The sequence below is a fragment of the Nicotiana tabacum genome, chromosome 22 (assembly GCF_000715075.1).
Source record: "Nicotiana tabacum cultivar K326 chromosome 22, ASM71507v2, whole genome shotgun sequence".
In the NCBI taxonomy this organism is placed as follows: domain Eukaryota; kingdom Viridiplantae; phylum Streptophyta; class Magnoliopsida; order Solanales; family Solanaceae; genus Nicotiana; species Nicotiana tabacum.
This window is the reverse complement of record NC_134101.1, coordinates 214,873,645-214,890,895: the sequence shown is the minus strand read 5'-3', so window position 1 is coordinate 214,890,895 and position 17,251 is coordinate 214,873,645. Positions and strand designations below refer to the sequence as shown.

General features: G+C 37.2%; 1 protein-coding gene across 4 annotated transcripts; it reads left to right on the top strand.

The window, feature by feature from the left end:
* Nucleotides 1-1,841: 1,841 nt before the first annotated feature.
* On the top strand, nt 1,842-15,260 carry LOC107829874 (DNA polymerase eta-like). 4 transcript variants are annotated; one of them, XM_075244023.1, is made up of 16 exons: nt 1,842-2,058; nt 2,583-2,703; nt 2,809-2,920; nt 3,001-3,165; nt 3,639-3,803; nt 3,940-4,043; nt 4,294-4,413; nt 6,042-6,165; nt 6,381-6,494; nt 6,602-6,817; nt 8,520-8,628; nt 8,721-8,845; nt 11,484-11,544; nt 11,642-11,793; nt 13,463-13,568; nt 14,397-15,260. In XM_075244023.1, the coding sequence occupies exons 1-16, from the start codon at nt 1,983-1,985 to the stop codon at nt 14,648-14,650; spliced, it is 2,124 nt and encodes a 707-aa protein (XP_075100124.1). In that variant the 5' UTR covers nt 1,842-1,982; the 3' UTR covers nt 14,651-15,260. The 4 variants fall into 4 exon arrangements, with proteins under 4 accessions (XP_075100124.1, XP_075100125.1, XP_016512827.1 ...); XM_016657341.2 differs by having other exon boundaries at nt 1,844-2,058; nt 11,651-11,793; XM_075244024.1 differs by lacking the exon at nt 6,602-6,817 and having other exon boundaries at nt 1,843-2,058.
* The last annotated feature ends 1,991 nt before the right edge of the window (nt 15,261-17,251 follow it).

The window sequence follows — 17,251 nt, the reverse complement described above, 5'->3', positions numbered from 1 at the left end:
GGAGATTTCAAAGTATACCTGTTTGACGTTCACATACCTCGGAGTCATTATCTTACTTCATTATGCTACTGTTAAATTGTAATTCAAAACACTATTGTCTTTAGAAATTCGAGTATGTTTTAGTAATGCTTATGACTCCGTACTATCAGTTTTGGAAATATATGACTATTGGCCGCTTGGGGCTATGTATGTCACTGAATGGTTTATGATAAATGATTAAATAGTTCAATTATATTATTAAATCAAGATGTGTTAGACTTACCTAGTCTTAAAGACTAGGTGCCATCATGACATCCTAATGTGGGAAATTAGGGTCGTGACAATTGGGGGGGGATATAGCCCAAAACGCCAGACAAGTACTAGTTCAGATAGTAGTTTAATTTCAGCACAGTTTCAGCTTAAACTTCGGTTCAGTTCCAAATCAATTGTTAGTTTAGACTCTTGTTTAGCTTTCAGTTTATATTCAAATTTCCATCTTATAGTCATACTTTAGTATGATTTACATATGCTTTCCACCCTATATATTTTGTACATATCGTACTCACGTCCTTTCTGGGGTGCTGCGTTTTATGCCACACAGGTACAGATAAATCGGGGCTTGAGCCACATCAGTAGGCCATTCACCATATGTTGGAGTCACTCCGTTTATTCCCTGAGTTACTTATCTTTTGGTATGTATACAGTCAGCTAGTTTGGGTATGGCAGGCCCATGTCCCGTCCAGTACTTGTTCAGTTCAACACTCCTAGAGACTTGTAGATATGCACCTGTGCAGTTAATATATTTTTATATGTCAGCTTGTGTTAGCCTTGTCGACCTTTTAGATTGTATAGTCCTTATCATCTATGCTTATTCTTGTTCAGTTTATATTCATGATTAATAGATTATCAACAGGTTTAGTGATGATCAACACTTAGTTTCAGTTATTCATCGCTGCCCAAGGCTGGGTTGTGACACAAGAGTTAAAGGTAAGTCCCGCAAAGTGTGATAGTTAGACCGACTATATTGTGTGTGGTATGTGTTAGCTAGTCAAGAACTATCGTGTTCAAAAGATGAAAGTAGCGAAGATGAGGATGCTAAGATGGATGTGTGGGAATACCAGGATAGACATGGTTAGGAATGAAGATATTCGGATGAGCTAAGTGTGGCCTACGTCGTGGACAAGATGCGAGAAATGAGGTTGAGATAGTTTGGGCATGTGAATATGAGATGTCCGGATGTCCCAATGAGAAGGTGTGAGAGATTGACGATGACGGGCCTGCGGAGAGGTAGGGGTAGGCCGAAGAAGTATTGGAGAGAGGTGATTAGGCAGAACATAAGTCATCTTCAGCTTGCTGAGGACATGGACCTTGATAAAAGGATGTGAAGGGCATAGATTAGGATAGAAGGCTAGTAGGTAGTTGATCGTTTTTCCTTTCGTTCCAGTAATAGTAGCGTTAGTCTAGTATTTTATATTCTTAGAATTCTATTACTACGTGATGTTACTTGTATTATGTTTTTTCTAGTATTTTGCTCTTGTTACTATTTTTCTAACTTTTATACTACTGCATTTATTCTATATACTATTATGATTTTGTATGCTTGCTTTGAGTCGAGGGTATGTCGAAAATAACCTCTGTACCTGCACAAGGTAGGGGTAAGGCTACATACTCAATACCTTTCGTAGATCGCCTGACCCCACTTGTTAGATTATATTGGTTTATTGTTGTTGTATAGTTTAAGGACAAATTTAACCTTTCCCTTATTAAAAAAGACATTCATGTGCTTCTAGATTTAGTCCATTAGGTAAATCCAGTTTATTTTTGCAACGACAAAAGTAGATTTGATCCGAACTATTAAGAGAGGTAAAACTGAATCATTTCTCAAAGTTCATGGTCAAATTTGAAACTTTCCCCCTATATATTAGGGTATAAAAGTTCAAATGTAACCCGCCTAGGAATTGGTGGGAAAAATAGGAAAAGACGATTGACGGGAGTGAGAGAATATGCCGGTGGCAAGGCCTGAGTCATCGGATTCTAGAGTTATTGCTCATGTCGACATGGATTGCTTCTATGTTCAAGGTTCTCATTTTTCTCTTCCCATTTACCTGAAAATTTTGGGATTTTCATCACATTTGATTAATTTGTACTGATATTAGGGCATAGGCAGACTTGACACTGTAAATAGATTCCCTTAATTTCCCTTTTAAAAAATAACAATTATTTCCATTCCTTTTTTGTTCTTACTGGAATCATCTATGGAATTTTAATGAAAAGCTACAACACAGAAAGTTGAATTTTCACATGTGAAAGCGTTGAAAAGACCCCATGGTCAGCATTTTCAATTAGGGCTAAATAATGGCCTGCTTATTGGTGTATGTAAGCAGTACAATCTTCATATTGAGAATTTAATTTAGAATTCTGATATATCTCTGTATTGAACAGTGTTCTTTCTGTATTGATCATCAGATAGTGATGTCATGAATAATCCATAATAATAGTGATGTTACCATCTTTTTCTTGTGTATTTATCTTTAGCTTTTTTCAATTTTGTTATGCTATGATATCATCTCTATAGTCTAGCTAACTGGTAACACTGTGTGTAGTGGAGCAGCGAAAGCAACCAAGTCTAAGAGGTCAACCCGCTGCTGTTGTACAGTACAATTCTTGGCAAGGTGGGGGGCTGATCGCTGTCAGTTATGAGGCTCGTAAATTTGGGGTGAAGCGGTGAGTGTGTGTAGCGTTGGCTGTATGAGTAGTTAAATAGTTATTCTTGGAGAACTACTGATACTCATCGAAGTGTTTGAGCACTGAAATATTTACATGTTTAAGCTCAATGCGAGGTGATGAAGCAAAGCAAGTTTGTCCGGAGATTCATCTTGTTCAAGTCCCAGTTGCCCGTGGTAAAGCTGACCTAAATTCTTACAGGAATGCAGGCTCAGAGGTCCATTGATACTGAAAGCTATCCTTGTGCTTTAAGAACGAAAAACGTGTGCTGATAATCATACCATTACATAACTGCAGGTTGTCACCATACTTTCAAGAAGAGGCCGATGTGAGCGTGCTTCAATTGATGAAGTGTATTTGGATCTCACTATAGCTGCTGAAGCAATGTTGGCAGATAATCCTCCTGAGTGCCTGGAAACAATCAGTGAAGAAGCAGTGAAATCACATGTTTTGGGTCTTGAGGTAGTAGATGTCACTTAAAGCAGCAGCTTTTTTTGTTTGTTTTTCCTCCTAACTGCAAGAAACTTTAGTGCGATCGAGTAATGGCATTCAAGAGCAACATTAGTTTAATAGCATGGAAGAGCAACATTAGTTTAGGGTATTGAGGTTGGATTTCGTCTAGAAGGTTGTTTCAGGCTCCGACAAATCAGCAGAGCATTTCATTGATCAATCAAGGCCTATTTTCTCATTTCAAGTAATGAAATGCTAGAACAGAAAGTAAACTCTATTATGTTTTGAAATGATAGTACTGGGGATAAGAAAATACATATGGCAGGCCTGCATAATATGATGTGACTTCTGCAAAATAATGTTGCAAATTTTTTCGTATTGGCCTTTCTTATACGTTTTTGCTTTTTTCTGTTTTACTTATATTTTTATATTTTATCCATATCCCTCATGTTCTGCTGATATCTGCTGACTTAGTTCCTGCACAGGTTGGTACCAATCCCAGAGAGAATGTCAGACATTGGCTCACCAGAAGTGACGCTAGTCGCCGTGATAAGTTGTTAGCCTGTGGAGCGCTTATTGTTGCAGAACTTAGGCTGCAAGTATTAGAAGAGACTGAATTCACTTGTTCTGCAGGCATTGCTCATAATAAGGTGGAAATATTTAATATTTTGTAACAATAATAAGGTGGATATAGTTCTCTGTTTAAATGAAAAATGCATCAATTTATATTTGATGATTTATCTTGGAAGAAGGTTTTTAGTAACTTGAGTATGAAATTGTGAGCAGATGCTGGCCAAACTAGCAAGTGGAATGAATAAACCTGCTCAGCAAACTTTGGTGCCTTTCTCATCCATCAGCAAATTACTCGAAACTTTGCCTATAAAGAAAATGTAGGGGTTTGCACAGAAATCCTCTCTTGACACCTTATTACCATCTTTTGAATAGTTAATAGTATGCTAGCTGCTTAATTATGTCTTACTTTTATTGAGGTTGAATTCTTTTCTTTTCATATTTCGGTCTTTTCCATTGACTGCTCTACAGTGTCGCACATGGTTTCCATAATGTAAATGATATATATTGGCTTGTTTATTCTTCTAAATACTTTTTTTAAACATGGCTTGGTATACAATTTGTTCGCAGGAAACAGCTTGGAGGAAAACTTGGAACTTCTTTGCAAATTGACTTAGGTGTGAACACTGTTGGGGATCTGCTCCAGTTTTCAGAAGAGAAGCTACAAGAGTATTATGGATTAAATACTGGGTGATAATCTACTCGCAGTCTCAGATGTGTTAGTTTTCGTAAATTTTTGGTCTGTCTATCATTGCCCATGTTGGGGCTGATTCCTTTTTTAAAGGCAAGAAGACCACTAGTTGAGTTAAAAATGTGAATTAAAATAAAGAATGAAAATAAGGAATTTGATGACCAAACTGTCTCAAGATATCTGAACTCACTACAGTTTAGTAATTATTCCATACTTCTAATTTAGGTGGATTTATCCATATCTAGTCTTATAGGGGCGTTTGGGTTAGCTAAAAAGTTGGTCAACTAGTTTTTTAAGCAGTACGAGCTTTTAAGATTTGCCCAAACACCCTCTTAGAATGCTTTTTTATCTCTTCTAATGGAAGTAATATAAACAGGAAAACTGGTCTTGTGAAACGCCAGTGTACTGATAACCTTGATTTTGCCTTTTCCCAATTAAAATCATCATTTTTTCTGTTGCTTCTTCTTGTGTTCTGCTTCTGAGCTGATATATATATATATATATGCGTACTTCAGTTTTATAATTTTTTTTATACTGTTTTTATAAAATTGTTTGATGTGCATAGACAGAGTAGAACACTTGCTTGCAATTTTGTAATCAGATTGGTCAATTATGTTTTATCCTAAAAGTTTCTTGTTTTTTCAATAAGGTTCTTTTTATACCTTGATAGACACTAGTGAAGTTGATTGAAAATCATTCTAAAAATTTCATTTCTCGATAACCTAATTCAACCGCTCGAAATTAGAATTTATTGAGTGACACATATTTGGCATGTTTAATAAGATGAGAAAAAATGATTCGAGTAATACATAAAGATCTAAATAAAATCCGATGGCATGTCAAAGAAATTGATTCTATCATTAACAAGTTGAACAAGGTTGAGATTAAATATTAAATAAAAGAAAAAGAAAAGATGCAAATGCACATGAACAATTGACAATTAACTATTATTTCGTATGTTAATCAGCTGATGAAATTAACTGTATTTCGTTATGGTGTTTTCCTGTTGTACAAAAAATTAGCTTTTGGTAAGCATTTGAAGTTGAAATTATACGGCACTCCCTCCATCCCAATGTGAATGCCACTATTATTATTTGGAGAATCAAACTATTTTTCCTTGAATATAATTTTCAGAACATCTTAAAAACATTTTTAACTATAACAATCAGGTTACCTAGGTTTTGCTGTACTTTTTTAAATATGTGAAAAGTTTCTGAATATTAAGAAATGAATGATTTTTTAATGTAGTTCATTAAATATTTAATTATTTCCAGAATATTAAGAAATGAATGGCCTAATTTACTAGATAAGTTGATTAACGCCTGTACTTCGAACCCTGCAATTCTTCTTGGATGGACTTGGATGGAGAGAGTGCCAAGTAATAAGCTCGCATAACCTAAAATTAACTTTAAATCAATTTTGTATTCAATGATATATTCCACCAACGTGACCTTTCAATATTTAGTTTATGATTGATCAACTTAAATTTTTTCCCTTACAATTGATTAACTTAAGTTTGTTGTCCACTGACAACACCTTTGGTTCTTGAGATTTAATACTTTTATTTTTAGTCTTAGCAGATAGCCCCTCTGTGACCTACTGACTTTGTTGTGCTTAACTTGTACAGTTCCTGGTTATGGAATACAGCTAGGGGCATTAGTGGGGAAGAGGTCAAGGAACGCCTTCTTCCCAACAGTCATGGTTCGGGAAAGACATTCCCTGGACCTCGAGCTCTCAAAACTGTTGCTTCTGTAAGTTTTTCCCAAACTGAACATCCATCTTCTGCATGATCACTGAACTATCTTACTCGTATCAGTTAGAAATAACTGATTTAGGGAAAAATAGAAGCAACGATGTTCTGATTTTTACTTTGTGTACATTTACATTGGAATTTTGTTTTGAGTTACTAAATGTTTCATCTACCAATTGTAATTGGACCTACTCTACCTTATTGATTTGTTTCTAGGTTGAAAAGTGGCTCAGTGAACTCTGCGAAGAACTTAGTGAACGTCTTCAGTCTGATCTAGAACAGAATAAGCGGATTGCACATACTCTTACTCTACATGCTCAAGCACACAAGGTTGGCTTTTCTTGTCATATCTCCAGCATGATGACATGACTATTTGCAAGTTCCCTAGCAATTTAGAGTTTCCTGAACTTGCATACTTGAATATGTGCTATGCGCAGTCAAATGACGCAGATTCGTTCAAGAAATTTCCATCAAAGTCATGTCCACTAAGGTATGAGACTGCCAAGATTAAGGAAGATGCCCTCAGCCTGTTTCAAGCAGGATTGCGTGAATATCTTGGCCAGTATAATGTGAAGACTTCAGGAAATAAAAACTGTGGGTGGGGAATAACTGGTCTTTCTGTTTCAGCCAGTAAAATAGTAGCCATACCATCTGTAAGTTCTAAGTTGCTAGTAACAATATGTACTTCTTTCATCCTTTTCCATTCATATTTATCCAATGTCCAAATCTCCATGCAATAAATTCTTGTCTGAAATAACATAAACCTCTGAGATGAGTAAACCGAAGTACCGAACGAACAAATGGAAGCTCATAAAGATGGTTTTTGTTTCTCTTAATGAGATATGAGAAAGTCCATTACCTTGTTACCTTGTTGCAATTGTTTGTTGCTTTATTTTCGCTGTTCCTTGAGCCGAGGGTCTACCGAAAACCTCTCTATCTTCACAAGGTAGGGATAAGATCTGCGTACACATTACCTTCCCCAAACCCCACTTATGGGATTATACTGGGTTTGTTGTTTTTGTAATGATATATGAGAAAGGGATTGCACAACTACTATTAATACTTGATATGATAAATTCCTTTTCGTGATTGCTTCTTTCAGGTTACAGTTTGGATATAATCAGTAAATGGCTTAATTCTTATTAAAGTTTATTTTGTGATGCTTTTCGCTATCTAATTGATTATCCCGAACTCCATGACTCCATCCAAATTGAATTTGCTTGTTGTTGATCGCATTTTTGCTACTTGTCTCATAGGTTCTTAACAGGTCTCTATTTCAGAAAGGAATAATTTTTTAATAAATGAACTTGGTCAAATGACTTTCCCTGCATAATGGCAGCATTGTCGCTGCTGACAGAATTCCTGTTGCGGTGTATATGCCTCAGGCAGTTTTTCCCAAATCTGGTTTACGGATATTAGTAACATTAAGGTGGTTAACTTTGTGGCAAGTGAACATGAAACTCTACTCTAACTCAAAGCAGCCTCTTCAGATTTACCCTATGTTCTATTTTCATTGATTATTTCTCAGTTTGAAATATGTTCAGGTTCTTGAAGCAACTATGGTGTGAAATTGCACAGTTATTAAAACATAACCTTGAACAAATGAATATCCATTGAATGAGTAATATCCTCTGTGCTAGATGTTCCTTTAAGGTGAACTATATTACGTGTATTCGCCGAGTTACCTATAAATTTTGTTGTGTGGAAGCAAAGATAAACAAAAAGGTAATCTCAGATTAAAGTCTATAGGGATCAAATAAACAAGAGGAAGTGCCATGAGATCTGTTTATGGTGAATTTTAATCCTAAATAAACGTCCAAATGACAAAAGGAGTTTACTTAATTTGAGGTTATTTGAAGAGGAAAGGATGAAAAACATAATTTCTCTGTTGCTAAATAAGGTAGTTTAAGTAGGTCAAGTGCAGCTGAGTGGAGCTACTAATGAAGAGCTCCAACTTTGCTCTTTGCTGCATGTTTCTGGCTAGTTATTTGACAGTTCAATTAAGAAGCTTGGACCCATGAAAGTGAATCGTATTAAAAAAGAAATTGAAATGTTTTATGGAAATCTTACTTGAGTATAAGGTTTCCTGTTGTTTCTTGGTTGATTTTTTACTTGAATGGGAGCCTTAGAGCAACGGTAAAGTTGTCTCCGTGTGACTTATAGGTCGCGGGTTCGAGCCGTGGAATGAACCACTAATGCTTCATTAGGTTATGCTGCTTACATCATACCTCTTGGGGTGCGGCCCTTCCCCGGACCCTGCGTGAATGCGGGATGCTTCGTGCTCCCGTTGATTTTTACATCTAGCATATGCTTAGTGTCATGGTATTAAATTCTCCTGATTAATTCTGTTGGCAGGGTACACGGTCTATCATGAATTATTTTCAAAACCAAGAGGAAACTTACCCTCAAGTAAAACTATCCAGCGAAAAGCTTATCCAAGATGCTCCACTTTTGTCCCCTTCAGGTTGTATGCCACTATGCTAGTTATCATCTGTATTTGTCTTTTGGCATTCTTTTGTTAATTGATTGTCTTACCTTTTGGAATTGAATTTACAGAGAACTGTCTAGGATGTGGAGGTCATCCAACTTTGCAGTCAACAGAACAACTAGCACGACATGAGGAAGATAAAGAGACTAAACGTTGCATAGAGGAAGAGGACAAGGAGATGTGTAAAGAAAAGGTTTGATGTCGTTCTGGTTTGTTTCAATCTGCATTGGTCTAATACAAGAACATCATCCATACAATATAATGTTAACAAGTCATGATTCAGATAAAATCCAGATTATTTTGAATATTAATTATGGTATATTTCAAAAAGCTAGTGGGGATTTTGTTTTGGGGGGGGGGGAGGGGTAGGAACGCCTTATCAATTTAGTGATGCATGTGTGAAACGTATTTTCTTTACACTTTCTCTTAAATGTCTTACTGATAATTTGCTTTGACTGCAATTATCTGCAATATATGTGCCTGGATCATAACCTACCCGAACTTTTGAGAGACAGGTTCAATAGAAGTGTCCAAGACAATGTAAAGCATGTTTCACGGGGGCTGCTTTTGCTTGGTGGAAAGTGAATCATGAGGCAAACCAACCTCAGTTGAGATTGCTCTTCTGTCTACTCCTCTCCTCGGTTTGCAATCACTTGCACTTGCGAAATACTTATATAGATGCAAATATGATACTTTTGAGCCGTGTTTGGGTTTAGCAGAAAATTCTATGTACTACAACTGTTATGCCTCAGTCCCTAATGAATCGGAGTTAAAAGGCTATATAAGGCTATATAAATCCTCGCTGACAGCAGAAAATTCAATATATTAGATTTAAAAAGATGTTGGTTAATTGAGTAAAAGAGTACATAAAAGCATTACAGCAGCATTAGGGGAAAAATCAAAGCACAATCACTTGCTGGCTTGAAAGCTTAAAGGCTACTCAACCCTCCTATATAGCGAACTATCAGGTGATGGAAGTGGGCATCTTTACTTAGAGATATGATACTGGCTTCGCTATATACCAGTAAAAATATTTAGGTCTGGCCCAAAAACCTTCTACTGTTGACTCTTTACAGTATTTTGAGACGTTGTGGGCAAAGTGGTACATCGAATGAAGTAGGATTATCTGGAGGCTGTTTGGGAGGATATGCTAGTTTGCCTGTTAACTTTGTGTGATTAGAGTAACTTACTGCGGCTACTGGCTATAGTTATTGCTAGGGCTGTCTAAGGGGAGGGTACGGGGACATTAAGGGTTAAGGGTACGTAAGTGTGGTAGTTACGGGTTCAATTGAACCCATAACTTTCGACGTGAAGTAGAAATGTATGTGTAAAAATTCATATACAAAAATAATAGATTTGAACCCATAACTTTAAAAATATAATGGGTTCAATGTAAAAAATCTTAAAAGTTGAACCCATAGAGTTTAAATCTTGGATCCGCCTTTGGGTACGGGGAGGGTAAAGGTAAGGGGAAGGTTCCTTAAGAGTACTTTTCTTAACGGTATTTAAGGGTAAGGTTAAGGGTATTTTTTTGGGTACGCTACCAGTACCCTTACCGGTCCTAATGGTACCGGTACTTATGGGTGCGGTACCGGTACTTTAGGGGTACTTAGGGGTATTTTAAATTAAGAATTAAAAAAATTATATTTAAATACAAACAAGCTTTAATGGATTAAAAAAATTCAATACTTTTATTTCAATACTTATAAAAATAAAATTACATATTTTTTTTCAATTTACGGAGATTTTCAATAATTTCTATTGGTTCTTCGCTTGAAATTGATAACACTTGTTCTTCTGTGTCCCTACTGTCTCCGGCAGATAGTATTTCACTACATGCATCGTTGTCTTCTTGAATTATTTCTGGAAGGCCAAAGTTTCTTCTCTTCAAATATTTCAACAAGTCTTCATCGCAAATATTATTTCTAACAGTTGTTCTAGGAAAACCTGGAAAAACAGGATTATATGTTTTTGTATGTAACTCCTAAACCCGGACTGGTTAGAATTTGTTTCAAACGAGGACCCCCGTCCCTAGCATTATCCCTAGTAGATCTATTACACACTTTTACCAGTTTAGGAGCCATTTTTAATAATAAATGATTAAAATTACAACAAATAGCAACACAAGTATAACAAAAATAAATGTGAAAATTAATATGAGTTGCCACCTGGGCTACTTGACAGTGAGCTTGGGCTAAGTAGTGATGTGGCTAATTGCATAGTCATTTTTTCATAATGAAAATGGCCTCAAGCAATAATGTCTCTTTACTCTGCAAACAATTAACTAGTACGAATCTACATCCTTGAACTTCCTATCTTTTGTTCAGGTCAGTTCTATCTTGTGCGCGTCATTACACAAATCTACATTCTTGAGCTTCCTACTTTCATAGGTTACAGGAATCTTTTATGCTTGTAGCTTGATATTTGGATATTTGGTATCAGCATTACGTTTTCAGGTCTGTTCGGTCGGTCTTAAAGAAAGAGAAGAAAAGTTTTCTTTTTCTATTTTGTAGTTGATACGTCTTCCCTTTTTGTTATCTTAAACTCCTCTAGCCTTTTCCGAAGGGGGGAAGACAAAAGATGAGACGTAAGTGTTACCGGTAAATAAAGAAAGAGGAGCAAACCATATACACTGATTGCAATCTCAGAAGCCCGCTTAATTGAGTTGGGATATCAGTTATAACAATTTCAGTACTATGACTTATTTTGTGCTATAAATTATTTGATGGACCTGTTCTTTAGACTTTCAGTGAGATTCCTGCTTTCTGTATTTCCATTTTGATTATCCTCTACGGTATAAAACCTTTATAATCTAGGGTCTTTTTGAGCAGGGCTTTCTTTTATCACCTGAACAGCTACCAGATAAAGAGACTTTGATATGTTCTTCACCAGGTATTTCTTCCTATTGGTTCTAATAGCTAAAAATTTGGTCAATATTTCCTTATTGTCTTTTGCTTCTGCCCTATTTTTGTTTTAATTGGACTTTTAGATCCTTTAGATGCTGAAGTGTATCCGAAATGGGAGAAAGAGTATCCGAGATGGGAGAAAGATCAGACTGAATCAAGTGGGGTCTCCCTTACTGAAAAGAGTAGAGATACTTTTGAGTCGGAGGAAGGGAAGAGGAAGTCCAATAAAGAAAAGGTTTCAAACTCCATTCTATTATTTCATTGCTTGATATAAGAAAATAGAAAGTTACTTATTTCATGGATTACAACTGTGTATTGACTGTGTTCTCATGTTTCTCCTTACACATTTAGCTTTCCTAAAATGCGCAGGCTTTTCTTTCTTCCCCATTCTTGTCCTTTTCAATATGATTGCTCTCGTACTTTCCTTAAGAACTGTGCATTTTGCTATTCCTTGTGTGATAAGAGTGTGCTGCTTAGACTTAAAGGCAAGTTCTACAAGGTTGTAGTTAGACCAACTATGCTTTATGGAGCAGAGTGTTGGCCTGTCAAGAACCCTCATGTCCAGAAGATAAAAGTAGCTGAGATGAGGATGTTAAGATTAGGAATGATATGTGGGCATACCAGGTTGGATAAGATTAGGAATGAAGTTATTTGGGATAAGGTGGGAGTGGCCCCTGTGGAGGATATGATGCAGGAGGTGAGGTTGAGATGGTTCGGGCATGTTAAGTGGAGAAGTATAGAAGCCCCAGTCAGAAGGTGCGAGAGATTAGCCTCAGTAAGTATTAGGAGTGGTAGAGGTAGGCCTAAGAAGTCTTGGGGAGGTTATTAGACGGGATATGGCGCAGCTGGAGCTGACTGAGGACATGGCCTAGATAGGAGGGTTTTTGGAGGTCGAAGATTAGGGTAGAAGGCTAGTAAGTAGTCGAGTGTTTCTCTGTCTTACTCAGTGTCACTAGCATTAGTGTTAGTGTGACATCCTTTTATTCATAGATTACTATTACTACCTAGAGTTTAACTGCTTTCTTGGCTTCGTTCTTTTCTATCTTGTTGTTATTCCTACTTGTTGCCATTACTTTTTTTCATCTGTTCTCCCGCCGGGGGTCTATCGGAAATAGCGTCTCTGCTCTTCTAGGGTAGGGGTAAGGCTGCACACATCCTACCCTCCCCAGACCCCACTTGTGAGAAATTAATGAGCCTGTTGTTGTTGTTGTTGTTGCTTGACTTTAAGATGACAGATTGTTTGAGCAGTCAGATTTAGGTTTCTGACAGATTGTTTGAGCAGTCAGATTTAGGTTTCCTTTCTTCATCTTTCTTCTTGTTTAAGTATTTATATTTTGCGTAGTATGTTGTAGTAAAGCTCATCACTTGAGTAATTAGATTTAGATTTTTTAATTATTTATACCTTCAACAATATATGTATTGCAGTAAAGAAAGAAATCATTATGCAACCTCCTAACAACATGTAAAAGATTTACTATGTTGAGGCTGATAGATCTCTGTTGGTTGGTTTGAGATCATATTTCTATAATCTAAACATAAGAGGTCAAATAAAAATTTTAAGCATCACATCATTTATCAAAGAGATCTATCCTCATAAAAAAAGATTATCAAAGAGATCTTTCCTCTCCTTCTGCGTGTTGCAATGTTATGCTTCACATATAAAAACAGACCATGTAAAGTATTTGCACATCTTTTCTGCACTGGAACAGGCATCAATGATCAGAGCACTGAATCATTTGTATGAGTTTCACCTATATCCCTTTCAGATTGTGACATTCCATTTTTGGATTGGATGCCTTAAACTTGTCTTGGAGTAAATGTCCAATATACCAATACTGAAAGTATCTTTATTTTGATTGCTTCAGAAAACTGTTTTTAGCTTCTTTTTGCTATTGTTATATCAGGGAATGCAAACAATCTCGCGATATTTTCAAAGTCAAAACTCTGGCTCTCTCATACAGATAGAACATGCTAGCACTACTAATCTTAGCGAATCATCCTCCTTGTCAGGTAACAGATTCACCAGCCAATGTATTTTTTTTCCATTAACTTCCCATTTTTTACTCTCTCGTCTCATTTTTTACATGATCGTGGTTGATTGAACATAGTGTTTGAGATATTAATTTTTTTTTTTTTGGTTTCCCACCTGGTGTCCGGTACCCGCATTGGAGCCCGACTATATCCGGATTTGCGCCGCGTAGGGCCCCATTCGGGGAGAAGCGCTCCCTACCAAGGATTTTTCCATACCCAGGGCTCGAATTTGAGACCTCTGGTTAAGGGAAGAGCAGCCCCATCCGCTGCACCACATCCTTTGGTGGTGTTTGAGATATTAATTTGACTTGGTGGTAAAGGGAAATATTAAAGTAATAGTTGGATAATTAGATTAAAATGAGCATATCACATCAAAATTTAAACTGAACAATTATATGATTAAAAGTTGCACTCTCTCTGTTACATGACATTTTCATTTTTTGACGTTAAAAATCTTTCACATTGTTCCATATATATATTCACATTTTTTCAAGAATTCATATATTTAAATTATTTAACCTTCAACTTTGATGTGATGCCTATGTATCAAACTAACTTTTCAACCATTGCTTTGATATTTTTCTTTCATCATCACAAATAATAATATATAACTCAACCTAATGTCTTAAAATTCATGTCCAGTTAAATACCATCATGTAAGATGAAAGGGAGCAAATATAAGACAGAATTATTTGTGAAATGGTATTAAATATTTTGCGACATCCTAAAATAGAAGAAGGATGTCATAAATTTAGAGCAGGGAGTATTGGGTTTCTTCCTTATTTTGTATTTATTTGTATTGCGCAGGCCCTCATGGTGAACAACCTCAAGAAAATTCACTTACAAGGGGTGAGTCCAGTGTCGATGCACGTCTTTGCAGCCAGTTTAAAAGACCTGCCTGGAGTTACGACATTGATGAGATTGACCAGGATGTCTTGAAGGAGTTACCAAAACAAATTCAAGAAGAGGTACATGCATGGCTCAGGCCTCAGAAGCGATCTAATACAGTGAAAAGGGATTTAGGTATTACTCGTTATTTCTTACCTTCAAAGGATAAATAGATGCCAACAAACAATTCCTGTAAAGAGGTGGATAACGTCAGAGGCTTATCTGGAGCTTCGTGCCCAGATTGAGCTGGATCCTATTGAATCAGGAGACCATCTTAACAAGTTGGTTAGTCATTATACTCGGTCTTGACATGCTATATCCTATTGTTGTTGAATATTCATTAGTTCTTGGGATTGCTAAGTGCAGAAGTCTCTACTTCTTTGAGATCAGGATGAAGAAGCATGTCCGTTAATATCACGGAGTGTAATGTTATTCAGAGCGTAATATTTGTGTACCTATTAGGTTAGTCATTATATTCAGTCTTGACCGCAAACTGTTGTTAAATACCTATTAGGTCAGTCATTATAATGTTATTCAGAGCGTAATATCATACTGTTGTTAAATAGTCCTTTGTTCTTGGGGATTGGCGAGCACAGAAGTCACTACTTCGAGATCAACATGAAGAAGCTGCCGGCTATATCAATTGTCTAATTTTATTCAGTGTAATACGTGTTAGGTTGCTATAGGCTGTGTTTTGCTCTAAGGATTGGCATGTATATTCTTGAAAATGAATAAATGTAAATATTATTATGTCATGTCTTATATGGACAAGTTTGCGGTCTATTCCCTTCTGTTCTGGAAAATGGGATACGTTCTTTCATTTATTTATCTTCTTCTTGAGTTATGAGCTTTGTAGCGAATGCTTCTTATAACAGATATTTGAAGGCTTGATTTTGTTGCTCGTATATTTTGTTTTTTAGCTAATGTGCAGATTAAAAGAAAAAGAAGTCTACATGATATCCTCAGCGGGGGGAATGTTGGCCCACATTTGGAGGCGGAGCCGGAATTTGAAGTTTATGGCTTCTAAACTTGTTGTTGAACCCATAGCTCGTTATACTGGGTTTACAATTGAATATTTACACATATTTAATGGATTTCCTAATATATATATAAGGTCTAAGCAAAAGTTAGTGGTTTCATTCGAACCCGTAACTTATACTCTCTCTCCGACTCTGCCCAGATTCCATCAAAGATTATTGTCAATAAAACTTTAAGCTATAGCTTTAAAGAGCATCAAGCTTGACTCCTTTTTCATTTGCTTATAATTTGTCATTGAAATAATTGAAAATGAAGGAAGTGACTATTTATATTGTAATATTAGGGTAAACAAATGCAATTTGAACTGATCTCTTGACATTGGGGTGCAACCTGCATCTATATCATATAGTTTTTCTGTTAAAATCACCAAAGAAATTGAAATTACCTGGAAGAAAGAAGGAAAACGAAAAAAGAAAAAAAGAAGTTATTGGACCACGGGAGAAAAAAAACGTTGCACTTGAGGGCAAGGACAACGTAATTCTCAAACGGGTGCTGAACTTGTGATGTCTTTGCAAATGGCGAGCATGTGTTGGGATTTATTCGACGAGGGCGTCGAATTCAACTAGTTGGGGTGGTTTGTTAGACCCTTAACAAAGCTGATCGGCAAGCGGCACGGCAGTGGCGAGGATTTGGCATGATGGCCTTGTCATTGGCCTATGTGCGGGGAAATCAACATGCAAGACAATGCGGGTGTTGTCGATGTCAACATACTGTTGCAAGGGCAAGTGTGACGGACTACACTTCGATTTGAGGGCTACGGTGTGACGGACTACACCAAAACATGAGTGGGATGCGTGCAAGCAAAGTCCAAGACCTTGACGGAACTAGGCGGGCTGAACGGAAGCTTGACAAGGCAAAACGGGAAATACCTCGGCGCTAAAATGGGGCAGCTTAGTGCCAAGGCAGTGGCATTAGCAATATGATGTTGCCATGACTTAGGTGAGCGGGCTGGCACCTAAGGAACTTGTGGGCAAACGACTTAGCAAAGGGAATCGCATCATGGCTTGGTGACTTGATGCTGAAAATCAGATGGCATTGGCAAAAGGGCAGACTTGATCAAGTAGAGGCGACTTGACATGACCAAGCGATTGTGGCAGCGGACGTACGTGAGGCTAAGTCATGGGCGACGAGCTGTGGCGATGGCATTGAGCGGGAGCAGTGTCAAAGGCCAAGGCTGGGCGCAAAGCCAGCCTTGGGCGTGAAGCAGTTGGCTAAGAAACGCGCACATGCAACGCACATGGAGTGGTTTTCAAGTGTGTTGTGCACATGCCATGTAGTTGGGCGGTTACAGCTGCCTTTGTCCAAGAGTTGCTGATTATAGGCTAAGTCTATGCACGTTTTAGGCATGTTCTAGGCATGACATGCATGTTTTGATCATGGGGATCATGTCTTATCAGTTGGGGGATGTCAACTGAAAATAGGAAACAATTTTGGGCTGACTACACTATATAAATGTATGTTAGCAACCCCAAAAACGGGCTAAGTACCTAGGGAGGGAAATTAGCAAAGATGTAGGCATAAGGTTGTCTATGTCAAGGCTTGATCATGGCAAAATATGTGTCATTGCCTTGCCAAACGAGTGGCAGCATGGAATGCCTTAGCCAGGGGCTTTTATAGGGCAGATTCATGCAAGTGTCAGCTATTTTTGTGAGTTGGTGTCTGCCAAGGGTGGCAGCACCTTGCCAAACTCGAGAATTTCCTTTGTAATTGATTTTATAAAAGGTTGGGAAAGGGTT

What these genes read in the sequence shown, in the direction of transcription:
- LOC107829874 (XM_075244023.1), top strand. Translation starts at nt 1,983, where the DNA reads ATGCCGGTGGCAAGGCCTGAGTCATCGGATTCTAGAGTTATTGCTCAT. An exon ending in CGTAAATTTGGGGTGAAGCG is followed by an intron (nt 2,704 to 2,808) that starts GTGAGTGTGTGT and finishes TACATGTTTAAG; the next exon opens with CTCAATGCGAGGTGATGAAG. An exon ending in CAGGCATTGCTCATAATAAG is followed by an intron (nt 3,804 to 3,939) that starts GTGGAAATATTT and finishes AATTGTGAGCAG; the next exon opens with ATGCTGGCCAAACTAGCAAG.